At 39.0% G+C, this 13,648-nt stretch overlaps 1 protein-coding gene across 4 annotated transcripts in view; it reads right to left on the reverse strand.

The window, feature by feature from the left end:
- LOC145230339 (glutamate receptor-interacting protein 2-like) overlaps positions 1-11,722 on the reverse strand; it is a 31,726-nt gene extending 20,004 nt beyond the window's left edge. The window contains exons 1-7 of one of the 4 annotated variants that reach the window (XM_080095738.1): positions 11,523-11,722; positions 5,923-5,988; positions 5,072-5,201; positions 4,254-4,399; positions 3,020-3,182; positions 2,116-2,261; positions 1,211-1,358 (exon numbers count right to left, since the gene is read on the reverse strand). In XM_080095738.1, coding sequence (XP_079951864.1) covers positions 1,211-1,358; positions 2,116-2,261; positions 3,020-3,182; positions 4,254-4,399; positions 5,072-5,201; positions 5,923-5,988; positions 11,523-11,568 — 845 coding nt within the window. In that variant the 5' untranslated portion in view covers positions 11,569-11,722. Of the gene's footprint in view, positions 1-1,210; positions 1,359-2,115; positions 2,262-3,019; positions 3,183-4,253; positions 4,400-5,071; positions 5,202-5,922; positions 5,989-8,931; positions 9,666-11,522 lie in introns of those variants that run through there. The other 3 variants (XM_080095736.1, XM_080095737.1, XM_080095739.1) reach the window with 3 other exon arrangements.
- Positions 11,723-13,648: the final 1,926 nt, after the last annotated feature.

Consider the following 13,648-nt stretch of genomic DNA (forward strand, 5'->3'; position numbering starts at 1 on the left):
AGAACCACAGAAATGCAAGCACCAACTTAGTATTTTTACATGGATGGTATAACCAACTGATTTCTTGAAATGATGAACATAAATTAATAACTGGGATCAGTCATATCTAAATCATAGTACGCCAGGCCTTAAGCGGTAACCAAGCATTCCCACAAATGACAAGTCTGAGATGGGATTCGAACTCCCGACACGAGCCGTTCCACGACGAACACGCCTTGGGAATGGAATGGGCCTATCGTACTATGACCAATTAACTGATTTCTTGTCAACATTTGAGGGGATGGGGTTCATTGTGTAGCGCCCTTGCATTTTTGGTCACAGCAACACCATCAACATTACTGAAAGTGCGTCAGGTCAATTAACAGACACTTGCCAAAACACCACTGTATCGCATCCCGGTAACAAAAGTGACACAGCAACAACGATTTTACGTCGATTGGTCAGGCTCGAAGCCATATTAGGAGCTGGCTATTCGAGCAGCCAATCAAATCGCTCGGATCAAAGCTGGAATGCAGTTGTAGGTTTAGAAGGATTGGCGACGGTCAGCGTAAGGCCGAATGATGGACAGTAACAACAGCTGACGGCCGATCATTCGCCACTTATGTGCTAAGCAAACTGTTGACTTGCGTACTGCGCCATAAAATATGGAGACATTCCACACAAAGCTTGGCATGTTTTTGGTATCAATGAGGAAACTTTAACTTCACACACACAAAAGTACTCGTTTTATTCATACGGGTACTCGTTTTTTTATAACCTGCTTTATACATACAGGTACTCGTTTTATTCACACGGGTACTCGTTTTATCATATGCAAAGGTACAGTGTTTTTTAAGGTGTTTCAAATTTCTCCAGCGGTTTCCCAAAATTCCCGTTTAAGCAAATATGGCTATTTTTTGGTATTTAAATGAAACACTTGCGGTCTCTTAAAACTACTTAGCGGTCACCCAAACCAAACCTTAAAAAAACCTTGCACAGGTACATGCTTTATACATACAGGTACTCGTTTTATTCACATATGTACTCGTTTTTTTCATATGCACAGGTACTCGCATTATACATACACGTACTCGTTTTATTCACATGGGTACTCGTTTTTTCGTACACAGGTGCTTGCTTTCCCTAAAAAATCCACAAAAACGCCGTGAAAATGCAGATTTTGAATTGGTTTAAAGCGCGGACATGTTGGCAACAAATCATGTTTACTTGCCTGTCTGATATACTGGCGGGTTTTACCCGGTCAATACAGATTACAGTCTTCTTCCGATGCGTTGACTTCGTAAGGGTAATCCCCAGCTCAGCCCCTGGAGTCTTTGATACCTCGACTAGCAGTGGACCCGACGCGTTGGCCACCGCATCTGCAACGCACAACAGCTGTTAAGAAAGGAATTGGTGCGATACGTTTGGCCTTTTAAGGGCTTCCGGCTAAACGAAAACAAAACTGGTTGCTTCTGGCTTTCTTTTCATTGTCCTTTGAATGGCAAAGATCTGAAGCGATCCGTAACATAGAACGGGTATAACAGAATTACGATTACGGTACTGCTGAACAGGTGCACATGTTTAAAATGGTACAACGGATTTCAAAGTATGCCGAGTGTTAAGCTAAAACGCTCAGTATAACAAAGCACAGAGCGGAGCTGTAAGAAGGCTTGAATTTAGAACACCTTAGGTAGAAGACCAACCAGGCCCAACTCGAATTAATTCAAAACAGCCCGAATTGTTTGTTTTTTTTACGAAAAAATTTTTTTTTAACGAAAAACATACATATATTAATAACTGTATTCAATAGTCGTAATTTTTTAGCAAATATGTCAATATTAAGTTTGCCGTAACAACCATTCGAAATCATTATTGCCAAAAATACACCTAAAACGACTCAAACGTCAAATCAAACTAATTTTTCGAAATTATAAAACCGCTGACTTTTCCTAAAAAAGATTAAGAATTTATGAAAAGACAGTATTAAAAAATCGACACATACAAAAACCAAAACCGTCAAACAAAAGATCCAGACGCGTCTTTCCGCAGATAAAAATCACCCGAACTTGATCGATCATATTTAGCAGAGCGCGCAGACCTTAACCGCTGTCGAAAAAATCCAAAACATGATCTTACCCATAACAGATACGTCATACTCGATTGTGAAGGTGGTTTCCTCCGGGCTTGCCTTAATCGTTTCGAGTGAATCTTCCAGCGTCAAGGACTGCAACTTGATCGAGCCAACAGATACGATCCGATCTCCAGTCTTTAGACTCCCTTCCCTGGCGATTTGCAACAAGCGCATTAGTTGCCGTGGTAATAGGTTTTAGAGTAAATATTGAGAAAGTTAAGATTTCAAGGTGATTACTCCAAACACCGGCTGCAATGGATAAAGGGTTTGCATTTAAGAGCAGGCAGGCTAGACGCGGTCAAACACAGGCGTGTTTATACGATATACATCGCACCTAATCCCCACGTTACACACCGACGAGCACGCGCCGACGAAAGGGTGCGGCGTGCTGCCAAATGCCACAATGCGTTAGCGCCTAATGCAAGCAGCCCTGGTAATGTATACAGCCCATAGTTAAGTGAAATATTACGGCCTGGAAGACGTCTGGCGCAAAGGCCTGTTGTGTAAAATTTCATGTCAATGCAAAATACTAGCTTTATTTCGAGGGGAGCGCGCGAAGCCTTCATGCAATATAAATTAATAACTGTATGTTTAAAAGACAGTATATTTATGAGCAAAGTGCACAGTAACTGAAGCAAAATCGTTTATATCGTGGTTTTGCGCTGTTTTCTCGCCTCTTTTGGTGGTTTTACGTGCTGTTTGTTTTTTACATTCACTTCATTTGAAAACGACACAAGTTGCTGTCCAAGCGAAATGTTTTACACAAATATATTGTTTGTTTCTCGTTAAAAGCATACATGTTGTTAAAATTTCTCTGTGGGCCACACAATTTCAGTGCTTTGTGCGAAAAAGCGCTAAAACTGACTTTTAAGCGCCAATACAGGAGCTAAATAAAAGCAAAATATTTACCTGTCGGCTGGGGAGTCTTTGCGAATATGAGTGACCACATGAGGTCGCGATTTGCAGTGTTGATCATGACTTCCTCCTCTTAACACAAACCCGAACGAGTCGTTTCCCGAACGTCGAAGAGTAATGTCAGTCGTCTTTTGCACGATGTGGGCGGTTTGCACAGCTGTGTACAAAGAAACACAGAAATAATCACCATGCAACTTGCAGTAAAGATTTGTTGTTAGTCCTACAACCCAGAGCGCTGCTAAATGACAAAAAATGGACATTGTGGTTGGGTTTCAAAGAAATTTGTTGAATATTTTCTCAAATTCTGTAAATGCCATGCCTTACAACCAAACATGACTGGTTGGGACTGAGAATTATAGCAATGTTAAAAGTTTAAACTTTAAACAAAAGTGACATTGTTAGTTTGTTTGTTATGTTGTGTTGACGAATCGTGACTATTGAGCAATGGAATTAATTAAAATTCCAACCAATGGTTATCACTAAGGTATACTGTCCGATATTGGATAACTTAAGGAAAAGAGGTCGGTCCAGCGAACCAAAGAGCTTACAGATTTAAGTATATTTTGAAAGCAAACGCCCCCAGTTAAAATTTTGATCATGCATATCTGCTAGAATTACTGTCCTGCATATGACTATAGCGCAGATTTTTTTGGTCAAAAACAACGTTTACTTTTATTTTTTTAATCTGCCTCGTATCCCAGTTGTGCCTCTTTTAAAGTGAACATGGATGGTAACCAGAGATTTTATGCTAATTTGTTCCCCCTCACAAAAATAGATATCACATTGGCAATGAAATGACCGCTTTTATATCATCATGCCCAACAACGGGACAAAATCCCACAAGAGGATGTTATAACTGGTGCTGACAGACGAATATTGTCACCAGGTTAAATGTATAGGCAATTGTCAAACCACTTAGTTACCGAATCGCAATTGTGTTGGTATTTTTGACGATTTTTTTAGTTTTGTATGGAAATTGCCTTCTAATCACTAAAATCAAAACACTTGTCGTGGAAAAGATAATTTTCGGTTCCTAATCAAGAATATACCATTTTCCTGATCATATACATCACAAGTGTTTTTGTACCAGTCTGTACTCCTTTATGTGCATAATTAAAATTAATACAATACAATATAATTTTGCATATTTGTCTCCACCTATTCTACATTATGGCTAAGTTGGTGTTTCTTAAAACGCTACTTTAGGCAAAAAAAACTTAAGACTTACTTGTGGGCGGAAGATGGTACTCGATTTCCAAGTTCACCCGTTCTCCTATGTTTTTCAGCAAACTTATAATCTCTCCGTGTTTCAGCTTCGATGTTCGAATTCCGTTTATCTCGGTAATAAAATCGCCAACTTGGAGCAAATCACTCCTGAAGTAACAACACGTTAAGTCAGCTCTGAAAATGCTTTATTGGCGATATTCGATAACGATATTCGTCTGTGATATGGGTAAATTATTCATCGGGGTGGTTTTTTAAACGCATCGACCCATGTTTTGCGGCTTTTAAGTGGTGCTATACGGGATTTTTTGTAAATAACGATCGCTCAGCTGTAACACTTTTCCCGCCTCAACAAACCCTTTGCAAACATAATGAAAAGAGTTATGAGAACGGTACAAACATTTTTGTATGTTATATGTAGTGAGGCAGCAAATTCCATGTATAACAACTTTGGTTCTCAAACTTATCTAGCATACGGCGCATTAACAAACCAAATTTTTCTTTCATGACGCACTTTGCAGGTCGACCAAACGAAAAATCTCAAAAGAAAGTTAATTTACAACTTTATTTAGGTTGGTCAGATCACTTCTTACGACAAACAGAAAAAAATTAAACACGCCCGTATTTCGTCATCAAATCCCCCAAAACACCAGAAAATTTTTGCACTTCAACAAATATTTTGCGGCACACTTACAAAAATATCGGAGGTTTATATTAAAATTATGTCAAATCCACGACAAAGTTATGGCCAATTATAAGGACCATGCTTTCAAACTGGCTATAATTGCTACGTTACAATTACAATATCTAACTTTAACTTACTTCGCCGCTAAACCGGAACTCCTCAACTCTTTTACTTTTGGTCGACCTTCTCTGTCTGAACCACCAGATACAGTTACTCCCAACGCGTTCGTCTTTACCAGTTTCACCATACACATCCCACGTTCCTCCTCTGTAACGCAAATTACGCTAGTTTTGCTTGCGTGATAACTACGCAAAGAGTACATTCGGGTACAAGTTTGGCTTGTAACGTTTATATGTAAACATGTATATGTAATAAGTGCTCATAACTTATTTTGCACCCCTTATTGTAATTAGTGCCACACTATTTGCCTTGATTTTCTAATCACATTCTACATGGGGTATATACAGGCACAGAAGTCATAACGCTTGTGCCGTCTTTCACTTAAAGCAGTGGTTCCCAAACTTTTTCATATTTTTTTCAAAACGGTCCCTTTGCCATTATTTCGAGGGCTCGCGGTCCTTAAGCCTGAATGTGTATTTCATAAAAACGAAAGTTGATTGCAGGATTTTAGCTAGTTGTGCAAAATTGCGCATAACAATCATCCAAAGACAGCTTGTGACATCACAAACAGGACAAAAACATTGCGATTGTGCGCAAACAATTGCATTTTTGATAGTTGTCATTCAATAAAGGTCATTGTTTAGCAATGGAGACAGTCGATTCTCAATTCTACTTTGATTTAAACTTATTTAGTGGCACAAACTGACGCCAAATACGATTATAGAATTGCTTCAACCGCTTCGCGGTCCCCCCAAAATTGCCTCACGGACCCCTAAAGGACCGCGGACCCCAGTTTGGGAACCGCTGACTTAAAGTCTTCCACATCGATTAATCCATTTTTTTCGCCATTCAAAACAATGTGGGTCACCTGGTATTTCTTCAACTCGGGCTGGGACGATTTGGAGCTGTTCAGCTTCCATAGCATGGTGTCTCTCTGAAACAAACAAAATAATGTTTACTCAACAACACGTCTGCATGGACTCCTCGGCATGGGAACGTCCTTATACCATTGACTACTAGCACTAAACCAATGTGTATCTACTTGCAGTAAGGGTGCTAAAATGCACCCACCGTGGCTTAAAACAAATGCTTCATCTTCATAAGACTTGCTTCCACCCTGTCCATACTCATTTGGTCGCGTTTTTCCAGCACACAACATAACATTAAAGCAACAATTATCAATACCAAGCAAATAACGTCCAATTGGCGGCAGATAGACAGCCCTTTGAAGGCGTCCAATGCCCAAATTCACTTCGCAGTTCGCACAAGCAAGAGTGCTTCAAAAATGGGAGGCAATCGAAAACACAGAACGCTCAGCTCGAACACAATAAGAAGTCTGTATTCAGTCCTCGTTCAACTAACCACAGACCACAGCAGTGTGGTAGGCTGGTAGCGGTATAAGACTGGGTCGCTGGCCTTCGTCGCTTCAAACACTGCGAAACGACAGCAATTTTTGCCTTGTTTTCTCGCGCTATCTAGCTCAAATAATTGCCCTGAAACGACTTGTCGCCAACCGATAAGGTTTGTGGGAGTTGGGTTACTCGACTGCGAGCAAGACGCGGTATGAGATACCGGCAAATTTCCGGAGACCAGAAAACCTCATGGGAATAGGCGACAGCGTTCACTCGGGACCGCGAACTTGAAAAGATTCTTTGCTCCTGCGCCAAAGTCAATATATCGAGCGATTGCCAAAATATGACAACTGAAAATCGGCAGGAGCGAGGCTTCTCTAACCTTGTAATGAACGTTTAATATGAGCTAATACAAATAAACAGGGTTGGCATACCGTCCTTATTTTTTAACATTTGTTCTTGTTTTGGAGGGCTATGTCTTAGAAATACGTAATACCCTTATTTAAGAAATGTCCTTGTTTTTGACTTGAGTCATAATTTGTCTTATTTTCAACAGTTACAAGTTAAATCCCTCCTGCAAGTAAAAGTAAACCTAGACCTGAGCTGTTATGAGATGCACGAAGTGTTTTGTACTAACCAGGAGTTGTTGAAACAGTTTGTTTCTGGTAAAAAAAAATATGGCGTGCAATCTGTCATGGCTCATAAAAATGCCAAGATTTGTTCAAAAACGTTTGTTTCGTTTGATACAAAAAAATAATTTGTCCATTATCCTTATTTTGGGGTCCAAGTAAATGGCAACCCTGCAAATAAAACACCATTTTGGTATCACATATAAGGTGCCTTAAAAATATTTGAGTAAAAATTGACGAATGCGGCAGACACAAGTGGGTCGTATAAACGCGTGTCGGTTTGACTCAAAGATTTTCGCCGCGGCAGCGACAGTGAGTGATTACTCAACAAGCAAATGATCGTCGTCGGCGTCCTATTGACAAGAGTGGAGACATTCCATAGCCCCGGGTGACCAGGAATGCAGAGCCCAGTAAAAGATGCACAAGAACGAAAGTGATTGAGTCGAAAAAGGTAGTTTTTTTACGAAACTTATGTAGGTAAAATGTCCATTTCACCGAAAAAATTTTTTTTAATAAAGTTAAAATTGAAAAAATAAAGATTTCGAAATCATTTTTAGTAAGAAGCGATCTGTTAACATTTGTCCTTTAATTGTGCACGAAATTGAATTGCAATCACCTCTATGTTTACCAACTCATCTTCGGGATATTTCTGGCTCACTAGACATTCATCCCACTTTAAGACCACAAAATATACAATAGAAATTCATTTGATAAAGAGGTTTACTTGGTGGCATTTAAACCACGATTGACATGCATTACTCTTAATCCGTTGTATCAAATGAATCTCATGTTCGCTGACTGATACCTGAAAGGTGTGCAAAGCGGGGCTAGAAGCGTTGAGTGACGATGGGTTTCGTCTGGAACGAAAACTGACACCGGATACCAATGCACCGAGTAGATTGGGTGCATTCTGTGTGCGAGTCGCCACAGCGTTTACTAAATTTTTCGCTTTTATCTGAAACCGGCTCTCGACGGAACGCGGATGTTGGTTTGTTGATCAACAAACACGATAAATAGTTAGGATGCAGTTTGAACAGTTGTGCAGTGCCTCATGCGTCTTAATAGCAGGGGACCCATAAATATGACACACTGACAAGGCCTACTTTGAAATACAGGTCTACGTTTAACTGCAAACTGGCGTAATCAAAATCAAATGAAATGGCAACTTTGAAACTGAAACATGCAATTTTATTCTGCAAACATGATTTTGCAAGAATATTTCATGAAACAATTTTTTTACGAAGCAGGCTATAATTTTGGGGGGAATTTAGAGGTAGTCCACCGGCACTTAAACAAATCTAATATTTAGGAATCCAGTCCAGAACACGTAAACAATTTGTGTGATCAACCCTCTTAGTCTAGTTAATAGGCTTCGTCTCGATATCACACACTAACTTTCCCAGCCACCCCAATGCGGTTTTGGAGTTCTACAACCCGCAACGCGTGGGTATTGAACTCACGCTCTTACTGCATACGTTGTCAGCCTGTCACTACACACACGGAAAGGAATGTGACGACAGATTGGCGATTAAGTACCAACAACATCCTGTATTATGATTACTTGTCGATTTGTAAATCGGTTGAAAGATTTATGTTACGCATTGATTGTGTAATATTCTAATGTAGGCCTGTTACAAAGTAGGTAATGTCTTGGTTTAAATTGGGATGAATATAGGCCTACCTTTTTAGTATGAATGTGGAAATAGAGTAAATGTGTGTTTGAAAAGTTAGTTTTTTCTTTGAAAAATAGACCGCAAAATGGCTGCTGGGCCTCGCTTTTACTGGTTTGACTATCTCGCAAAAAAAACTTAAACTGCTTACTTAACAAATTTCTGTCAAAAGTCGTTAAATGCTAATTGCTAAACACCCGTAGTATTGCTAACAACTGCAACAAACCTTCATTCAGTGAAGTCGCACTGTGCCATCTTCGAAGGTTGGACTTGGGTTGAACTTGATGTGCCGGAGGACGACGAAGGGAGCCTCTTTTCAAGGTGCTTTGTTTTCCTCGGAAACTACTTTTGCGCAAATAAAACGAAAATGCTCGACTCTCCCTCTCATGGTCTGTTTTCCTAGAGTGGCTACTGCCCATTTTTGCACAAAACTACAAAATACAGGCCTATCCAACAGTCCTTCCTATGTAGACTACGGGTCGTCCAGTTTTGCACCTAATGTTGATTATTATACATGCCATACATTATTTACTTTGTTTTTGTTGAAACCAAATCGGTTTTTGTTGCCTAATAAGCTTTCTTATCTAGACTTTTTGTGCGCATTTACTTGCTGCATACGGAAAAACTCTTTACATTTTGCTCTCATCCTTAAAACCACAAATAAACTGCCCAGCGGAGGCCACATGAAAACGACTTCGAAAATCATGTGGTTAAATTGCTACAGGCGTCGAAGGATATCAAAATAAACTGTTCGGGCAATAATGGAGCAGTCAACTGACTCGCCTCGTGCAGCTGTAAATACATTTCTTGGCATAAGATGAAAGGCTACGTAACCTGAAATTGCTACAGTCTGTTATTTGTCAAATTCTGAGCTGCAATCGAACTCTGTGCTATAATCTTTAAGGCTAAAGTAAAAAATCAAAATACTTCGACAACGCAACTAACTTACGTTCCGCGCGATGCCATCGGCAAGAAATATGCGGCGGGCCTCGCTAATTGCTGTTTTGACGAGCGCTGCTCATAAGTGCTGGAATTGCGCTATCTGTCCGCAACCAATCGGCCTGTTGCTAAAGTGGTGAAGGCTGTCATAGTGGCATGTTGTAATTAAGTACAACGCTACACTAAAGAAGGCCTTTACTGTAATGCAAATCATGACCAAACTCTAAACGCAGTAATGTCAGTCAAGGTAAGGCGCAAGTAGAAAGCATCTACCAAGCACGCTTGGTTTCTAAATGATTGACTGGATTTGTTGTGTTTGGGGTTAGTCAAGCTGCCCGACCCAACGGATTCCCACAAGTCAGTTTTGTCGGGGCAAACTCCTTGCCAAGCCCCTTTGATGAATTTCGTTGGCGAGGTCAGGCTCGAAGAAGATTGAATTCTCGCGCTGTGTGGCAAGACGTTACGGGTGGCTGAAGCTCCTGAACTCAATAAGGTGGTGTTCAACATCTCCAAATAGGGACATTAACACCTCTCAACTGCCAAAGATTTGCTGCATAGGCATGTGCAGTCTAACCTCCCACAAAAAAGTTTGTTTTGCAGGAACCCACAAAAATGCATTTGGCTGAACGAGTTTGGTCAGGCCAGTCTAAAATGTGGATATTTCTCATGGGAATGTTCCAAAAAGTCGAAGGCAGAAATAAGTAGAGAATTGGCAAAAAACTGCAGCAAATTTGGTTATTTTTACAGCGAACTTTGTGGTAAGTGCTAATGCATTTTTTAGTTTTGTAAATGTAAAGTTCAAAAAACTTGGTAAAAGTGTCAAATATGATTGCCTAACTATAGAAATAAATTTTTTAAAAGTAATCTAGCTGACTAATTTAGAATTGATTTATCTTCCACAGCATAACTTTTTGATGCGCCTTTAGCTTATATCGTGTTGTTCCTTAGTTAAATCATACTGTATCAATGTTAAACCTTTATTGTGTTTCAAACATCAGGGATCTCAAAGTATAGCCTATTGTGATTTTTCATTAAATTAATGAGCAATTGTTAAAAAACATGATTGTCAATATCACCCAAAATTTATACTCTCATAACCTCAAAAAATTCTAATCGATGACCAATGAAGCGTAGTCAAAACCATTCCCTTATTTTACCAAAACAACTTTTTTCCTTTTGAGAAAATTGCCCCAGCTTTCCTAAAGGCTTTACAAGAGACCCCTGTGCAAACTAAAATTAACACTGATTATGTTACTCTGTAATAATGGTCAAACACAGTTAATAATATGGTGTATTTAACAGATGGATTGAAAATTGTTGATGTTACCCAATCAATGGGACCATTGTGAAACATATTGCACTCTATAAAAATGATTTTCAACTACACAATACAGCTTAACCATCTGATAATTTACCAGAGGCTGTTTAACTTGAATGGTTTGTGTTATTGTCATATCCACAACTTTTAGTAACTTTTTATTTGTACTGCAGAACTCCAAATGATTTTGTGTCACTGGATATGCAACCAATCGGAAAAACTACATTTTGGTTGAGAAACCCCGACTAACAAAGAGAAGAATAGAATGAATATGACCTTTTTCTGAATAATGTGGTAAATCTTTGTCTAAACAGTAGTGAACAACACAACTGTGTGAAAATGTAAAAAAAATAGATCAACTTGTAACACAAAACAAAGCTGATATTCAGACAGATTTCATAGAATGTGTCTTTCTGAAATATATCTTCGAACATCTTGTGAACAAGCAATGCAAAGAAACATATATACTACCCAAAAAAAACCTTGTCTGGTGGTGTTTTGGTTTACTCTTTAAAGTTCTATTGAAAAATAAGTTTACAATTTAAGTATTTTGAACTTACCTTCTTGCTCTGGAGAAGCAAGGCACGCTGGACGTTTGAAAGGCATGTACAAGGATTTGTCTTCGTTCTGTGTTTCATTTATTACCAAAACTTGTGATCCAATCCTTCACACTTATTGCCTGGTTTGTCCAAGACTCATTTTGCTGTGAGAACCAATACAAACATGCTACCTGTCAATCAATTGAAAAATCCTGAAGGACACAACCATGCTAACGGCATCGAAAAACGATTTGAGTTTATTTTACTGAATGATAGAAATTGTTCGACAATTTTTCGTAGTTAATGGATATATAAGCCGCTTGTTATATGGGTTCCGGTTCAGTTCGGGTTTACTTTTTTTGTTTTTAGGGGTCAGGGTTCAGTTCAGGTTTGAAAAAAATGTATAAGTTCGGGTTTTGTTGCGGGTTGGGCAAATTCCCCGGTCCGAACAAATTTACGGATTTTAAACCGGTTCAAAACCCATTTTTGGAAACCCTATAGCTATTATCTCGCTATCATAAATATAGAAAAACAAGTAGCATTTTTGGCTGGTTCGCTTCGGCTTCAGGTCCAACGGCAAACAAAATATATAGGGTTCAACTTCGGTTTGTGTTTTTAAGATATCGTAATTTGCGGTTCGGGTTCAGTTCACGCTTGACTCGCTGGGAAGTACAAAAATTTTTTTCTGTCAATTTTGATAAACAGCTAGTACAACTTTCTTTAAACATATCGATGGCTTCACAAAGCTGCTATTCAAATAAACTGGTTGGGGCATTAACTGTTCTGTTCAGTCAGAGCATTTTAACACTCAGCCTGTTAACTGAAAAGATTTAGTAAAAGTTCAGAAAGAAGAACATTTTAGAACTTTATGATTTCATCTATAAAACATTTGTTTGAGCTAAAACGTATTAAAAAGATTAACCTCCATTCTCCAACAAGTTAATCCGAAAAAATAAGGTGTAGCCTAAATCAGGGGTGGGCAACCTGCGGCCCTTCTTTAAAGGTTGTGCGGCCCGCAGAGACGCTTGGATTTCAAAAGTACTAGCAAACGAGTCCAATCATTACATATTTTTGAGCTGATTAATGCGCCTGGTGCTAGTTTTCTGCGACCTGGCAAAATGTGGGTAGAATCAAATACGAATTATACTTGTAATATAGCATATTTGATAAGCAACAAAGCAAAATCACTTAGTGTTATACACAGGTGCGGCCCGCGATCCAACTTTGACATTTGTAATTGGCCCCACAGTATCAAAGGTTGCCCACCCTTGGTGTAAACAAAACGCCGCGCAAAAATATCCGCAAACAGGCGCAAGAGCGCAGTGCATAAATGCCTTCCCGTTTTATTGTCGGACAGGATTTTAACTAATCGGGATTCGTCATCGGGTGCATCCTGGGTTAAACCCCGTGGGAAAAAATATGTTTTATTGTCTTCTCTTGCAAATTAAAAACACTTTAGTTAAAGAAGGAAACTTAAAATGTTCGTAAAACGATAGTTCGTAAAACCCCTACCTACCCGAATTTTATTATTTATTTTTGAATCTTAAATGGTAAATTGAACAACCTTTTTCGTTTTGACCTGGGGTGACGCTTTGTTTAGGTACAGCATCTCGAAACGATGTAACATGTATATAGTACGGGACAACATGTAGAAATAATTTTACATTGTTTCGCAGGACCCATAAAAATGATAAAAAATATTAGTTTGTCACAACACAGGCAAGACTAAAAGTAGGCCTATCAATGTCTTCGTTATTGTTAGCCAACATATGCCTTTATTTTGGTAACTGATGGAATAAATGATTATTGCCAGTAACGGAGGGTCTTTAATATTCCACACAAGTTTACTATTTGACAGTGGCACTATCTGACTACAACGTTATCTTATTGTAGTAAACCCATGTGTGTCTCACAAAAGCGCTTCGTTATAGGGTTTGTTTGTTATATGGCCCTCGCTGTCATTTTTAATTTCAATCGGTCTGCTTTAAAAAAGGTGGCCCTTGTTCTACCACACGGTTTACACCAGTGGTTCTTAACCAGAGCCCATTTTTAATTTTCCAATTTAATGCACTATTTCTCAAACTTATGAAGTTTATCACGAGTAGGCTACAGATGCTGTTGTCGTTTCCTCCATTCGACTTGTTTAA

This window comes from Phallusia mammillata, chromosome 5 (assembly GCF_965637545.1).
Source record: "Phallusia mammillata chromosome 5, kaPhaMamm4.hap1.1, whole genome shotgun sequence".
NCBI classification, from domain to species: Eukaryota; Metazoa; Chordata; class Ascidiacea; order Phlebobranchia; family Ascidiidae; genus Phallusia; species Phallusia mammillata.